This window comes from Solanum stenotomum, chromosome 1, assembly GCF_019186545.1.
Source record: "Solanum stenotomum isolate F172 chromosome 1, ASM1918654v1, whole genome shotgun sequence".
Taxonomy (NCBI): Eukaryota; Viridiplantae; Streptophyta; class Magnoliopsida; order Solanales; family Solanaceae; genus Solanum; species Solanum stenotomum.
In genome coordinates this window covers 97901316-97918039 of record NC_064282.1, presented here as the reverse complement: position 1 = coordinate 97918039, position 16724 = coordinate 97901316, and the positions used below count along the sequence as shown (strand labels likewise).

General features: G+C 29.2%; 3 protein-coding genes across 5 annotated transcripts in view; all 3 read right to left on the bottom strand.

The window, feature by feature from the left end:
• The window catches only part of LOC125853434 (uncharacterized), a 33353-nt gene that overhangs the window by 5087 nt on the left and 11542 nt on the right, over positions 1-16724 (bottom strand). Inside the window, exons 1-3 of one of the 3 annotated variants that reach the window (XM_049533122.1) lie at positions 7223-7646; positions 6522-6746; positions 6224-6421 (exon numbers count right to left, since the gene is read on the bottom strand). The exons of 1 other annotated variant lie outside the window; for it this stretch is intronic. In XM_049533122.1, coding sequence (XP_049389079.1) covers positions 6395-6421; positions 6522-6746; positions 7223-7612 — 642 coding nt within the window. In that variant the 5' untranslated portion in view covers positions 7613-7646 and the 3' untranslated portion in view covers positions 6224-6394. Of the gene's footprint in view, positions 1-6223; positions 6422-6521; positions 6747-7222; positions 7647-16724 lie in introns of those variants that run through there. One more of the 3 variants, XM_049533123.1, reaches the window with a different exon arrangement.
• On the bottom strand, positions 631-2071 carry LOC125853432 (uncharacterized). The gene is made up of 3 exons (XM_049533120.1): positions 1556-2071; positions 852-1067; positions 631-753 (listed from the first exon to the last, which is right to left on the bottom strand). Exons 1-3 carry the CDS (start codon positions 2036-2038, stop codon positions 724-726), a joined length of 729 nt encoding a protein of 242 aa, XP_049389077.1. The 5' UTR covers positions 2039-2071; the 3' UTR covers positions 631-723.
• LOC125853433 (formin-like protein 14) lies at positions 9549-10949 on the bottom strand. The gene is made up of 3 exons (XM_049533121.1): positions 10467-10949; positions 9772-9987; positions 9549-9673 (listed from the first exon to the last, which is right to left on the bottom strand). Exons 1-3 carry the CDS (start codon positions 10947-10949, stop codon positions 9644-9646), a joined length of 729 nt encoding a protein of 242 aa, XP_049389078.1. The 3' UTR covers positions 9549-9643.

The following is a 16724-nucleotide window of genomic DNA, read 5'->3' as shown; positions in this document are numbered from 1 at the left end:
ATATTAAAAGTGATTTTTATTCCTCAACCACAAAGATAAAGATAAAAAATCATTGTCTTGTAAAAAAAAAAAGAAGTTCATTGCCTTCTTGTGATTGTCAAGCTACTATTGTTGTTTAATAGGAGAAACTTTTTTGTCTTCCTTCTGTGAGTTGTCTTTTTATGAATAAAAATAATATCTGAGGTTGTGGCCAATAATAAAACCGAGGGTGGTGTAGTGATGAAACTATTTCACTTTTGATTAAATATATCGGGTTCGAGCTTTAGGTATGAAAAATATTCTATTGGAAGCACCCTGAATAAATCCTGCAGTGCACAATTTGAATTTAATCAGAGTTCCAAAAAAAACCAAAGGTGGATCTAGGGGTCGTGAATGTGTTTATCCAACCTCCTCGATAAATAAACTTGAAAATATATAAGATAATTTTATATACAAGAGTAGAGTCAAGCGAATTTAAAAATCATCTTAAGGTTTTAATATTATATTAAGTTTTTAATTTTTTTTTAGTGAAAATCTTGGATCCGCCACTGAATAATACGAGTGAATTTTATAGTATACCTACCCAAATCCAATTGGGATTTCCAATTTTTATGTTCCAAAATTTTCTCATCCTTTCACAAGATTATCAAGTCCATGTAATTTTTTTGACAAAAATGTCAATATTTTATTGCTAAAAACACAATATTACAAGATCTGAAATTAAGCATTAAAAACACTTCATCTTCACTCATCATCCTTGGATAGCTTAATCACCTGAAATTATTAATTAAAATAATGCAATATTAGACATGTATATTATTCATAATCTTGAATAGTAATTTTTTCTAATAAATATAAAAATGATAACTTACTTGCACACTGTTGCAAGGATTATTAACGTCACAATAAGATTCGAGAGTGATGAGGACTTGATTATCTAAATCCTCAGCATACTTATAGCAAGGGCAACTAGTGCCAAGTATGCTATTAAATGTGGGGCAACATTCATCAATTGAAGTTGTGTTGAACATGCAAGTCTTCACTTTTTCTTGGTCACTTGCCGGGCAACTCGGTTTTGGGGGTGGGCTCTGTATTTATAAATGAAAGAATCATTTTACTACTTCAAAGAATAATTTTAATTAGAATTTTAAAAATGCATAGTACGTAAATATGCCCTTTAACTTGGCTTCAAATCACATTTATGCCCTTCAACTTTCAGTGTGCACAAGTAGACACTTAAATTTGTATAAAGTGGAACAAATAGACACACATGTCCTACATAACATCCTACATGTCATTTTTTATCCTATGTGGTGTCCTACATATATTATGCCATGCAGGACTCATGTGTCTACTTGTTCAACTTTATACAAGTTTAAGTGCCCAGTTGTGCATACTCAAAGTTGAAGGACATAAACGTAAAATGAGGTCAAATTAAAGGGCACATATATATTATGCCTTTTAAAAAATAGAAATATTAATTTTATTATTTCTTGAATTCCATCCTTACTATTTAAAAAGTTATAATCATACTAAAATAATTTTTTTAATGATATAGATAAAGATGATAACTTACCCTACAAGGGGTAACAACATCACAATAAGCTTCGAGAGTGATCAAGACTTGATTGTCCAAATCCTCAGCATACTTATAACAAGGGCAACTAGTGCCAAGTATGCTTTGGAATGTTGGACAACATTCATCAATTGAAGTTGTGTTGAACATGCACTTCTTCACCTTTGCTTTGTCACCTGGCGAACAAGTTGTTGCCGGGGCGGGAGGGGGAGGGGGAGGGCTTGGTGGTGGAGGTGGTGGTGATCGTGGTGGTGGAGGTGGTGGACTTGGTCGTGGTTTTGGAGGAGGGCATGGATATGGTCGTGGAAAGGGAAATGGCCATGGTAAATAACATGGAATTTCCCATGGCCATAATTTTAACTTATTCCCATCCTCGACCACGTCCACGTCCACAACGACTTCTCTTGCCACGACCACTTGGTGGTGGCTGCAAAACATAATTGCAGCCACCACTAACATCATAAACATCTTCATAGTTGCCATATTGTGAGTGATTTGTGTGATATAGTGAAGATAGATATAACACATCTATATATACTATCAAATAATTATGATTAACATTTGGTAGGTATGCTTTCAATTTAATATAAAAAATAGCCATCATTTATTGGTCTTGTTTGATAGTTCTTCTTTTTGACATAATACTTATTATTTTATGCACCACATTAAAGATGTTGTAATATTATATTTCTTTATGCAACCACATTAAAGTTGTTCTATGACACTTGTTCAGTTTAGAAAATCGAGAAATAATTTATCTTTTTATATCTATTTTAATTATCCTTCAATATCTAATATTCCCTCCATTTAAAAAAAATGACATCCTTTCATTTTTAGTCTGTTTAAAAAAGAATGACCTCTTTCCTTTTTTGGTGACATTTTAATTTCATTTTTCCACATGGAATGTTTAAAGCCACAAGATTGAAGGGCAATTTAGTACATTTGACATAACTTTAATTTAGGATCATAAGATTCAAAAGTCTTTTTTATTTTCTAAAACTCCGTGCCTAGTCAAATCAAGCCACTCTTTTTGAAACGGAGAGAGTATTACATTTCTCAAAATATTAAATATTAAATATAATATATTTAAACGGTAATATAATAATACTAATTTTATTATTTAATATTTCTTTAAGATGTGGGGCAGAGAGAGTATAATAATAGGATGTGGATCCCAAACAATTATGTCCCCTTAATTTTTAAATTTTGAAAAAAAATCAATTAACATTAATTAGTAAACTCTATGATTTGCATTATTGCATAGTAGTACTAGTAGAGTTGTTGAAATAAATTAATTGGAGTAGTAGGTAAACTCACATTAATATCTAGAAAAAATAAAAAACTTCTTTAAATGACACAATAAATTTATGTGGCTAGAGAGAAAAATAATTAGATATTTTATTTGGTTCATATTATATATGATGTCTTTAGTTTGGACGTAGCTCTTAAGAAATACATCTATACCTATAAAGTAAGATGTATTTCACTAAATTACTCTTAATTAAATAGTTTGTCTGTTGAGTAAAAAAATCATTTATACAATAATGGTAAATTTTTTTTAAAAATTATTTTGGATCAAATATAAAAGCTAAAAACAACATATAATAAAATTTTGAGAGAGTAATTATTTAAAATTATGGAGTATCTATAGACTATATATAATACTCTCTTTCTTTTAATTTATTTGTCTTACTTTTTTCCGTTTAAGAAAAATATCTCTTTTATTTTTTGGCAAATTATTAATTTTAATTCTCTCTATATGGTATATCTAAGACTATATTATAAAATTAAATCTTCTATTATTTTTTAAAATTTATGTCAAGGTAAAATGAGAGAGAGTTTTTTTTTTTTTTGAGGTACATTATGGTAGGTGTGGCTTTAATAAAAGGTGTAGTTTGATTATTAATTTAGCATCATGATAAACGTGCTTTGAAAAAAAAAATAGTAATAATTATTGATTTCTTTTTTTTTTTTGTCTCTTACTCAGTGTTTTATATATATATAAAAGTTCGATTATTTCAAATTTGTGTCACGTAGAACTCCATTCGAAGAAAAATATTTTCTATTAATTTTTTTTTCATAACCAAAATTCAAACTCAAGAAATTATTAATATATAGGATATTCTTTTATAAAGAGTATTAAATAAGAGGTATTCAACTAATTTATCTTCATTTATTTTAATTTTTTTTACCTAATTTGACAAATAAATATAAAATTTAAATTAAATTATTGAATTCGATCGAACTGCACTCTAACTTTGCCACTATTTGTAACTTTTAACAAACTAATCATTTCCTTCAAACTACTTTATTTCCCCTTTTTGAAGATTGGTAAGACCATCTCCAATCCATCTTTATTTTACTCTCCATTCTCTACATTTGGAGAGTAAAATAGAGAATGGGTACTCCAACCCACCTCCAAATCACCCTCTATTCTTCAAATTTAGAGAGTTGAATAGTAGTTCTCCAAATTTGGAGAACTACTATTCACACTCTCTATTTCATTTTTTTCATTATTTTATTATTATTTCTATTACTTTCTAATTAACATATTATTTTACATATAATTCCATTAATTAAATATCTAATATTCCTAATTCTTTTTAAAATGTAATATAATATTTTAAAAAAATATTATTTAATATATACTATTTTAATTTCTAATTAATAGTATTTTTTTTCTAATTTTCGTGAATAATAAAATTTTATTTTATTTATAAAGAATACGCAAAATTAAAATGGCAAGATGAAAAAAAATAAATTTAAAAATACAATACATGATATGATAATTAAATACAAGATACCAATACAATACATAACATAATAATTTAAATACAAGATAACAATACAATATAATACATAACATAATAATTAAAATACAAGATAAAATACAATACATGACATAATAATTAATTGATCACAACAATAATTTAGAAATCCGGTAGGTCGTTTCCAGATTTAACACTATTCGAAAAAAAATAGGATATGATTCCGAGAATTGTTGCGATTGTGGTTGTGATTGCGGTTGTGACTGCGGTTGTGATTGTCGATTTCTTTTTTCAAGTATTCGTTGTTGTTCTTGTTGCAGGTAATCACGAACATTTGGATCACTAATAGTTTCTAAATTTTTCATTAAAATTTTAGTTTCGTCTTTGACTCCGATGATTGTAAAGTAGAGCCTTGTCCTCGAACTTTTTGCTATCACGTTTTGCAATTATTATAGGACCGTCACATTTTTGGAGAAAGGAAGTGCTATATGCTATAATGACTACATGTATTATACTGCACAACATGATAATTGAGGATGAATGTGATCTCAATGCACCAATTCAAGATGGCGTAGAGGCTCCAACTCCAACTATAGAAATGGTGGTAGATGAAAATCTCCGATTTGAACAATTTTTAGCTAGACATAAAAAAATTAAGGACAAAAATGCTCATTTTGAACTCCGTAATGCATTAATAGATCATTTATGGGAGCAACGTAATAATTTTGAAAATTGAGTTTTTATGTAATTGTATGTCACTTTTATTTGAATTTGTTCCCTAATTTATGTATTATATTATATTTTCTTGCAATTTATGTTATTTAAAAATTTAGAATAAAATATAATTTCATATCACATTAAAAATTATATAAAGTAATTATTTGGGAAAAAAGAAATAAAGGATTTATATTATGAAATAAGAAAATAAGAATGAAATAGAAATAATAATATAATATTGAAGAGAGAGAAAAATATTTTTTTTTAGAGAGTAAAGTATAGAATTGGGTTGGAGTTGGTTGTCTGAAAAAATAGAGAACTCTATATTTGGAGAGTAAAATAGAGGATTGGGTTGGAGATGCCCTTAAGTCTTGTGTCACCAACTTGGAGTCTCTCTAAAGCTTCGTGCGACACTCGACAGTACTCACGAATTTTTTACAGTCTTATAAGCTCAAGTAAGCCTTTGAAACTAAGATCGTTAAGAGAATGACACTTGGCTACTTTTTTACCATGTTTTTTGCTATTATTAATAGTAAAAATAAGACAAATAATTTACTATAACAACAAATTAAAATATAATAATGATAAAAGCTGGTTTGATTTTTTTTGCTATTTAATTGTAAGTGAATGTATCGAATCAAAATATGATCTTCAATATTAAATTTATCATGTGAAACAGATTAAATTTAAATCTTGATATTCTACATTTAAAAAAATTCTTTTTACATTGTTAAACTCATTATTATTATTATTATTATTATTTTTTTTTTCATTATTATTATGATCATTTGATCATGAAATTCTATTGTATAGTCTCATTTTCAATCTGTGATTTATTTGATACGGACATCGTACTTATCACGTGCAAACGATTAGACATATTTATTTATTTAAGAAAGAAAATAATATTAAATATTTAGGACAACCTAACGAATTACACAAGAGAAAATTATATATACCCGTCTCAATTCCATTATTTGATTTAGCATGAAATTTGAAAACGATTTATTCAAATTAAAACAAGTAGTTTTTTCAATAATATGTTATAATTTTTGTCTTATTGTAATTTTTTTTCATTAGGGGTGTCTTAGAAAGCTTAAAGTTAATTATTTTTAATATAAAAAAAAATATACCACCTTTTGAAATAAACTAATAAAGAAATAATATCACGTAAATTGAAATAAAACAATAGAATAATAGATTAAGACTTTGACAGATATGCCAAATATATTAGTAGTACTAAAACCCAACATTACACTTAATTAGTGTACTCTTATAAAGAGTAATTACTAATTAGCATCAAATTATTTTGTACAAGATATGAAATTAAGCAGCTTAATTAAACATTTCAATTTTACTCCTCCTTGGATAGCTTAATCACCTGAAATTATTAATTAAAATAAAAACATCATTATTATTAATTTTTTTTTTTTGGATAAATGTGTCAAAATCTTAAACGATAGATAAAAATGATAACTTACTTGCACGTCGTCACAATCATTATAGATACCGCAATAAGCATTAAGAGTGAGAAAGATCTGATCGTCCAAATCCTCAGCATACTTATAGCAAGCGCAATTAGTATTGACTATGCTCATGAATATCGGACAACTATCGTCAAGTAAAGTTGTTTCGAAAAAGCACTTCTTCAACTTTTCTTGGTCACTAACCGGGCAGCTCGATTTTAAGGCGGGAGGGGCCGAGCTCTGAATTTATAAATACAAGAATTATTTTCACTAATTCGAAAAAAATAATTTTAATTAAAATTTCATAAAAAGAAATATATATATATAAATTTTTTTTATCAGAATGACTATCTAAATAATGTATTTATAAACTAGTAGTATATATATATTTATATAATAAATAGAAAAATCGATAACAATCATTCAATTGATACAAAGTTAATGATTAAGATTAACATCTCTTAATTTGTAAATAGTCATTTTTTAATGGTCACATTATTTAGCTAAAAAAATCGTTTCAAAATATTTATCATTTTAATAAAATTAAGAAACTAGATATATGATCATAACTCAAATAATAATACACTTTATAAAAATTATTTTAGATAGTAAATTGTGAAGGAGTTTATCAAAATTTTAAACGATAAGTAAGTAAAAATGATAACTTGAATTTTATCAAAATTTTAAATGATAGGTATGTAAAAATGATAACTTACTTGCACACTCTTGCAAGGGCTATCGATGTCACAATATGCATCAAGAGTGATCAAGACTTGATTATCCAAACCGTCAGCATAATTATAGCAAGGGCAACTAGTCCCTAGTGTACTCTTGAATATGGGACAACATTCATCAATTGAAGTTGTGTTAAACATGCACGTCTTTATCTTTTCTTGGTCACTAGCCGAGCAACTTGTTGGTGAGGGCGGAGGGGATGGGGTTGGTGGTTGGGGCGGTGACGGGCACCACGGCCATTGGATTGGCCAACATGGAATTAAGTCGTTCATGTTATCGTTCATGTTCACAACTACTTCTCTTGCCATGACCACTTGATGGAGACTACAAAATAAAATTGTAGCCACCATTAACATTATAAACATCTTCATGATTCTACTTATTTTTGAGTGATTAAATGATTTGTGCCCTATAATAAAGAGATATGACCAATCTATATATATGTAAATTTTTTGAAATTACTCATGTGGTAGGTGTGGCTTTAACAAAGGGGTAGTTGAGAAAAAAGTAGCATTTAATTTTTATGCTTTTACTATTTAGAGCTAATATATTCATCATTAAAAAGTAGTGCATATATATACTCATTTAATTACCGGACAAACGAAGTAGATTTACTCTTTTCATTAATTGATATATATAATTACTAGATTAAAAAAAAAATATATTCCTAAAAGGACATTTTAATTTTAAACATATCACCCGACTTTAGAATATTACATCACTCATTTTTTTTACCTGCTCCTCAAACCCGACCAACTAAAAAAAATTCGATTCTTCTTTTATTCAATCATTAACCAGATGACTGAATAAAAGAATGGATAATTTAATTTATATCAAACTTGTATATATTTTAAATGAAATATATATCTATTCTAAATTATAAAATTGAGAAGTATATTTATTCATTTTTTCTTAATTCAATACCACACGATACACATATAGACATAAAAAGAGGTACTTTTCAATATCACATGATACACATGTAGAGACATAAAAAAAAAGGTACTTTTTTGACTACATTGAAAATAGATGATTGATTAGTTTGTTAGTTCATTAGTTTATCATTAATACAAATATTTCTATTTTGAGAGGTCATTAATTTATTTTCTCAAATTTGATTGTCTTAAAATTTTGTTCTTTATAACTTTATTAAGTAAAAAATAAGTATCAAAATTATGATTGACGCTAAAATAATATTTTGCTTGACATTAGTTTTTATATATATATATACGATAATATAACACAAGTCATGCCTCTTGATTTCTATAAAAGCTATGTCGATCAAAACAAAAGTTCACTTCACAAGCCACAAATTATGTCTGTAAGGGATATATATAGTTCCTAAGGGCAAAAGTCTTTAAATTTATGCGGAGCAAACTTAGATACTTTGATCAATAAATTTTTATTAAATAAATATAAAAATTAAAGACCATCTCAAAATAGGAGCATTCGTGCATTTTTTTTTATCCTTCTTCAATATCCTCACATATAATGTGTAGATATACCATGTGTTAACGTTGGCCGAACGTTTCCTATAGTTATATTGGTTGCTTTTAAATCCTTCTTCAATATCCTCACATATAATTAAGGCTTTCAATTTAGCTACTTTTTTTTCCCACTATTTAATATTCGCTTTTGAATTCGATTTGAATTTTAAATTTTTACTTTAGGAATAAAATCCTGTTTATTAAAAGTGATTTTTATTCCTCAACCACAAAGATAAAGATAAAAAATCATTGTCTTGTAAATAAAAAAGTCATTGCCTTCTTGTCATTGTCAAGTTACTATTGTTTAATACAAGAAACTTTTTTGCCTTCCTCCTATGAGTTGTCTTTTTATGAAAAAAATAATATCTGAGGTTGTGGCCAATAATAAAATTGAGGGTAGAGTAGTGGTGAAACTGTTTCACTCTTGCTTAGATATATCGGGTTCGAGCCTTAGGTATGAAAAATATTCTGTTGGAAACGTCACCCTGAATAAATTCAGTAGTGTGCAATTTGAATTTAATCAGAGTTCCAAAAAAAATCAAAGGTGGATCTAGGAATCGTGAATGTGTTTATCCAACCTCCTCGATAAATAAACTTGAAAATATATAAGATAATTTTATATACAAGAGTAGAGTCAAGCGAATTTAAAAATCATCTTAAGGTTTTAATATTATATTAAGTTTTTAATTTTTTTTTAGTGAAAATCTTGGATCCGCCACTGAATAATACGAGTGAATTTATAGTATACCTACCCAAATCCAATTGAGATTTCCAATTTTTATGTTCCAAATTTTTCTCATCCTTTCTCAAGATTATCAAGTCCATGTAATTTCTTTTTGACAAAAATGTCAAAATTTTATTGCTAAAAACACAATATTACAAGATCTGAAATTAAGCATTAAAAACAATTCATCTTCACTCATCATCCTTGGATAGCTTAATCACCTGAAATTATTAATTAAAATAATGCAATATTAGACATGTATATTATTCATAATCTTGAATAGTAATTTTTTCTAATAAATATAAAAATGGTAACTTACTTGCACACTGTTGCAAGGATTATTAACGTCACAATAAGATTCGAGAGTGATGAGGACTTGATTATCTAAATCCTCAGCATACTTATAGCAAGGGCAACTAGTGCCAAGTATGCTATTAAATGTGGGGCAACATTCATCAATTGAAGTTGTGTTGAACATGCAAGTCTTCACTTTTTCTTGGTCACTTGCCGGGCAACTCGGTTTTGGGGGTGGGCTCTGTATTTATAAATGAAAGAATCATTTTACTACTTCGAAAAATAATTTTTAATTAGAATTTTAAAAAATAGAAATATTAATTTTAGAGAAAAGGATATGAAAATTACTTCAACTTTGATCGAAATTGTTGTTACGATACCAAACTTTGGAAAGGACCTTTTACCCCTGTACTATTTAATAGTGTATTTTAAAGGTATATATGTGCCTATGTGGACATCATAAATATTTCATCATTTTAAATAGTAATGTGGTCACGTGGGAACATATATACCTTTTTAATACACTATTAAATAGTGCAGGAGGTAAAATGTCCTCCATAAAGTTTGGTATCGTTACAACAATTTCGGCCAAAGTTGAAGTATTTTTCAGACCCTTTTCCCTTAATTTTATTAATTCTTGAATTCTATCCTTACTATTTAAAAAGAAATAATCATATTAAAATAATTTTTTTAATGATATAGATAAAGATGATAACTTACCCTACAAGGGGTAACAACATCACAATAAGCTTCGAGAGTGATCAAGACTTGATTGTCCAAATCCTCAGCATACTTATAACAAGGGCAACTAGTGCCAAGTATGCTTTGGAATGTTGGACAACATTCATCAATTGAAGTTGTGTTGAACATGCACTTCTTCACCTTTGCTTTGTCACCTGGCGAACAAGTTGTTGCCGGGGCGGGAGGGGGAGGGGGAGGGCTTGGTGGTGGAGGTGGTGGTGATCGTGGTGGTGGAGGTGGTGGACTTGGTCGTGGTTTTGGAGGAGGGCATGGATATGGTCGTGGAAAGGGAAATGGCCATGGTAAATAACATGGAATTTCCCATGGCCATAATTTTAACTTGTTCCCATTCTCGACCGCGTCCACTTCCACAACGACTTCTCTTGCCACGACCGCTTGATGGTGGCTGCAAAACATAATTGCAGCCACCACTAACATCATAAACATCTTCATAGTTGCCATATTGTGAGTGATTTGTGTGATATAGTGAAGATAGATATAACACATCTATATATACTATCAAATTATTAAGGTTAATTAACATGTGGTAGGTATGCTTTCAATTTAATATAAAAAACAGCCATCATTTATTGGTCTTGTTTGATAGTACTTCTTTTTGAAATAACACTTATTATTTTATGCACCACATTAAAGATGTTGTAATATTTTAGTACTTCTTTATGCAGCCACATTAAAGTTGTTCTATGATACTTGTTCAGTTTAAAAAATCGAGAAATAATTTATTTTTTTATGTTTATTTTAATTACCCTTCAATATCTAATACTTCATCTGTTTAAAAAAGAATGATATCCTTCCTTTTTAGTCTGTTTAAAAAAGAATAACCTCTTTCCTTTTTTGGTATTGTTTTAATTTCAGCTTTTCACGTGTAATATTTAAAGCCACAAGATTGAAGAACAATTTAGTACATTTGACATAACTTTAATTTAGGACCACAAGATTCAAAAGTCCTTTTTATTTTCTAAAACTCCGTGCCAAGTCAAACCATGTCACTCTTTTTGAAACGGAGTAAGTATTACATTTCTCAAAATATTAAATATAATATATTTAAACGGTAATATAGTAATACTAATTTTATTATTTATTATTTCTTTAAGATGTGGGGCCAGAGAGAGTATTTTAATAGGATGTGGATCCCAAATAATTATGTCCCCTTAATTTTTAAATTTGAAAAAAAAATCAATCAACATTAATTGGTAAACTCTATGATTTGCATTTGTCACGACCCGAGCCTACACCCTGGACGTGGCCGGCACTAGAAGACCATTGTTGGTCCCAAGCGAACCCTCGTCCTGGCTGACTACAAGCAGAAAACTAATTCAAGCATACAAAGCTTAAAAACTGAAATAAAAGTTCATAAAACTTAAATACAAACTTTAAGTCCAAAGAAAACTCTGTATAATAAAATATATACAACTCGCCATAAAAAGGCAACTTTAATCTTTAAAACATTTAATAAAATAAATGATACAGACTTCTCAACTATACTGACTATCTATGAAGCCTCTAGCTGATAAAGATAAAAGTCGGGACAAGACCCACAACATCCTAACAACTGATATAACTGAAAGGTAAATGAAATACTCCAGAAGCAAGAAGGCTCACCATAGCTAACTTAAACTCTCGAATGTATCAACGAAGCTCCTGTTTTGATGATCCTGAATACCTGTGTCTGCATCATGAGAAGATGCAGGCCAAATGGCTCAGTACGTGGAATGTACGAGCATGCAAGAGGAATTCTAAAACATAAACATAAGCTTGAAACTTGATAGAAATGAAACATACTTACCTCTTCTCAAACTTACTCAACTCAAGGAATATTCAAGCGTATTCAAAACTACTCAAACTTACTCAACTCAGAAGTACTCAAGGATAAGATACTCAACTCAGAGAGTAGATACTCAACTCAAGGATTAGATACTCAATTTCAAAGATATGATACTCGAATTGAAATACTCAACTCTGAATTCTCAACTCATGAATACTTAACTGAACTCATTTCATTATAAAACAGTTTAAAACAAGTGCAATATAAATAAACAAACTGTTTAAAAATATGTTGTCAACTCTGTGTGTATGCAAGGATACAACATAACTCTGAAATGTATGTAAAAATACAAATAAACCGATGTATATAAAAATACAATAACTTCTGTGGGAGTTTCTCTAACCGACAACCATCACATAAGAGCTATAGTGATGATACAACGATCTACCTCACGCTGCCAGCGCATCCTATACCCGGCCAAAGGTATAGGACCTGAACTACTAATGGATCCACTAGTCTATGTGAAAAAGGTTCATCTAAAAAGTATGACCCTTTTCTACTCATGATGGCTACATGGTTTATGGGGGCTGTGAGTTGTCTGAACTCTCCCCCATATCGGTGCTCAATATTTCTCCCAAAAATATACTAGCTCTTATGTTTTAAAAACATACTTCTTTCTGCTGATTTGAGATAATTGCTTAAAAACTTAGCTTAAAGGCTATCTTGGAAATCTCAGTTTCCTCTCTTGCTGCATTTAGAAAGCGATTACTCTTTTCTAAAAACTAGCCCGAAAGCTCTTTGAAAATCTTAGTTTTCGTTCTTATTTAAATGTGAAAACATTTATAAACTCTTTGGGAATACTTAGTCCCCATATACTTTTGAAGAAAAGGACTTCAAACTTTACTCTTTACTCTTTACTGAACTCAAAGCTTTAACTCTTAAAACAAAGTTTAAACATTTGTAAAAGACTTCTTAAGATATGGTTCATGCCGAATTATGAACATAAACGACCCAATACAAGGCTTTCAATAACCATAGATACAACTCAATACTTGGAACTTAAGAACTTCAATGATACTACTCATTTCAAGAATGCTCAACTCAGAGGGTTCATGCGGAATTATGAGCATGAACGACTCAACTCAAGGACTCAAAGATACTTCTCTTCTCAAGACTGCTCGACTTATAGGATTCATGCGGAATTATGGGCATGAACAAGTCAACTCAAAGACTTTATGGGTAACATGTAATAGTCCCATGCTTAGAAATATAATCTCAAAGGGGATTAGGAACTCAATACTCAAGACTTAGAACTTGAAGATACTACTTCTCTCAAAGATACTCAACTTCTGGAGTTCATACGGAATTTATGGGCATGAACGACTTGACTCGTAGGTCTACATAACATTATGAAACTCATGTATGTGACTCTTCTCATTCTCTGACTTACTTCCTCAAAACTTAGTTCAAATCGATAATGGATCTCAAAGGATTCACAATTGAACTCAAAACTTTCTTGAACTCTACTTTTAAATCTCTCTTGAATGTGAATTATGAATTCAAGAGTTATGGTTCATGCTATGAAAAATCTCAATAACAATATAACTATTTGATAATTAGGAATAGAACTTTTAAAAGGAACATGAATTCAAGAACTCAAAATCAACTTATCTCAAGAATACTCAAATCTAGGGAAAGTATCCTAGATTACTCTTTTACTGATATGAAAGTAGATGTAAGGCGTGAGGACGAACTAGTCCAACACTATGATAGCCTTACATACCTAGAAGAACAAGATTCTTGAAGAATCTTGAAGAATAACTTGATTAGAAGCCTTGAAACCCTAGCTTGAAGGTAAACAATCAAGAAAACCTTTCTTGAGATTCTTGAATTAGTTTCTTGAAATCTCTATGGCCAAGAATTATGATTTTCATTAGTGAAGATGAAAATCTAATTGTTTTGAGCCTTTTATTAGTCAAGAAATTCGTTTATGGTTTTCTTGGAGGTAAAAAGACAAAAACGACTCTTTTTAATATTTTCGCGTCGGCTAATTCGTAACAGCACTGTATAGGTTACTAAAATAGTCATAACTTTTTACTCAGAAATTGAATTGACGCAAAATTGGTGGCGTTGGAAAGTAGATTCAAATACCTTTAATTGGATAGGTTATGGCTCACGTAACTCTTTATATTATAAGATATATGGTCGTTTGAAGTTGACCCAAGTAGAATCTTACATCAAAACTTAATGAAACTTCAAGAACACTTATCAAGAACTCATCAAGAACATAAATCCTTAAATTTCAAGAACGAAATTACGCTGAATAAATTATGATTGGAGTGTGGGTGAAAGAACCCAACACTATGGAAGCTTACATATCTCTTAGGGATTAACCCATGGCGAAAATCCGTAACAAAACACAAGACTCTCGACGAACGCTTTGATCCTCTCCTCTTTTCTCCTCTTTTCTCTTCTTCTTTTCTCTTCTTGAACTCTCAACTAAAACCCTAGGCGTAAACTAGGATTATAAACCTGAACCTAATCAGATTAGACCTCTAAAATATTACTAAAAACGAATCAAATCTGTTTGGATAAGGAAAAGACCAAGATACCCCTTACTATTTCCGGTTTTGACTTCCCTTAACTGGGCAGCCTAACTTCAAAAGGCCATATCTCACTCATCCGACCTCGAAACTTAGCAAACTCGGTGGCGTTGGAAAGATAATTCAAATATCTTCCCTATGGTATATGGTAGTACACCTAACTCATCCTGAGTTATGAGTTATGGTCGTTTGAAGTCGACCCAAAACTCATACTTAGCTTAACTTGCAAAATTTTAGATTTTGCTATTTCCAATTTAATTCTTTTTGGAACTCAAGGTGCTACATCTAATGACCTTAACAATTAAGAAATTTTTCATTCCTTGCAAAAGTCTCACGCACTACGATGAAAGATTCGGGTCTTAGCTCAAAAAATTTCTAGGGTGTTACAGCATTATTGCATAGTAGTACTAGTAGAGTTGTTGAAATAAATTAGTTGGAGTGGTAGGTAAACTCACATTAATATCTAGAAAAAATAAATAACTTCTTTAAATGACACAATAAATTTATGTGGCTAGAGAGAAAAGTAATTAGATATTTTATTTGGTTCATATTATATGATGCCTTTAGTTTGGACGTAGCTCTTAAGAAATACATCTATACCTATAAAGTAAGATGTATTTCACTAAATTACTCTTAATTAAATAGTTTGTTTGTTAAGTAAAAAAAATCATTTATATAATAATGGTAAAAAAAATATATTAATTATTTTGGATCAAATATAAAAGCTAAAAACAACATATAATAAAATTTTGAGAGAGTAATTATTTAAAATTATGGAGTATCTATAGACTATATATAATACTCTCTTTCTTTTAATTTATTTGTGTTACTTTTTTAATCCGTTTAAAAAAAATTCTCTTTCATTTTTTGTCAAATTATTAATTTTAATTCTCTCTATATGGTATATCTAAGACTATAATATAAAATTAAATCTTCTATTATTTTTTAAAATTTTATGTCAAGGTAAAATGAGAGAGAGTTTTTTTTTTTTTTTGAGATACATTATGGTAGGTGTGGCTTTAATAGAAGGTGTAGTTGATGATTAATTTAGCATCATGATAAACGTGCTTTGAAAAACAATAGTAATAATTATTGATTTCTTTTTTTTTTTATTTCTCACTTGATGTTTTATATATACATAAAAGTTTGATTATTTTAAATTCGTGTCACGTAGGACTTTATTCGAAGAAAAATATTTCCTATTAGTTTTTTTTTTCATAACCAAGACTCGAACCCAAGAAATTATTAATATATAGAATATTTCTATCTACTATATAGAAAAGCAAAGTGATAGGACGACCACGGGTAATATCATAAATTTGTTCATTTTTGAGGGTAAATTGTTTTAGCAAACCTAGATATTTTGTACTTCTTTTTACTACGTGGCTTGTTCAGATCCACAAGTTAAAAAATCTTTTCTACTTTTAGATTCACGACTTCTCTGGAATATAATTGTGCTTATCTTCCGTAATAAAATCCAAAATTCAATTTCAAATAATAAATAGTTGGTTCGAAAAGATGATCAGTCACACTACCAAACTAATTAGGACACAATCGAAAATCTGAGAAAAAAACAATATTGAGCACTTAACGAAAAATGCTCCTTCTTATGTTATTTATATGACGTAGTTTGACTGATTACAACATTTAAGAAAAAAATGGTTCCTAAATTCTAATATTTGTGCCTAAAAGTCGATACCACCCAGAAATTTAGTCGTTAAAAAGATAGATAGACGACTTCCCTACTTCAAAAAAAAAAAAGAATCAACATAGACGCGACAATACAATAAAAATTATTAGCTAATTCTATTTAATGACAAATTAACATTAAATCATCGAAAAATCTTA

Excerpts from the sequence above, each read along its gene's own strand:
- LOC125853433 (XM_049533121.1), bottom strand. The coding sequence starts at position 10,949 with ATGGCAACTATGAAGATGTTTATGATGTTAGTGGTGGCTGCAATTATG. Across the intron at positions 9,988-10,466 it reads ATGTTGTTACCCCTTGTAGG|AGCCCACCCCCAAAACCGAG; the intron begins GTAAGTTATCAT and ends TTATAAATACAG. Across the intron at positions 9,674-9,771 it reads ATCCTTGCAACAGTGTGCAA|GTGATTAAGCTATCCAAGGA; the intron begins GTAAGTTACCAT and ends TAATAATTTCAG.
- LOC125853432 (XM_049533120.1), bottom strand. The coding sequence starts at position 2,038 with ATGGCAACTATGAAGATGTTTATGATGTTAGTGGTGGCTGCAATTATG. Across the intron at positions 1,068-1,555 it reads ATGTTGTTACCCCTTGTAGG|AGCCCACCCCCAAAACCGAG; the intron begins GTAAGTTATCAT and ends TTATAAATACAG. Across the intron at positions 754-851 it reads ATCCTTGCAACAGTGTGCAA|GTGATTAAGCTATCCAAGGA; the intron begins GTAAGTTATCAT and ends TAATAATTTCAG.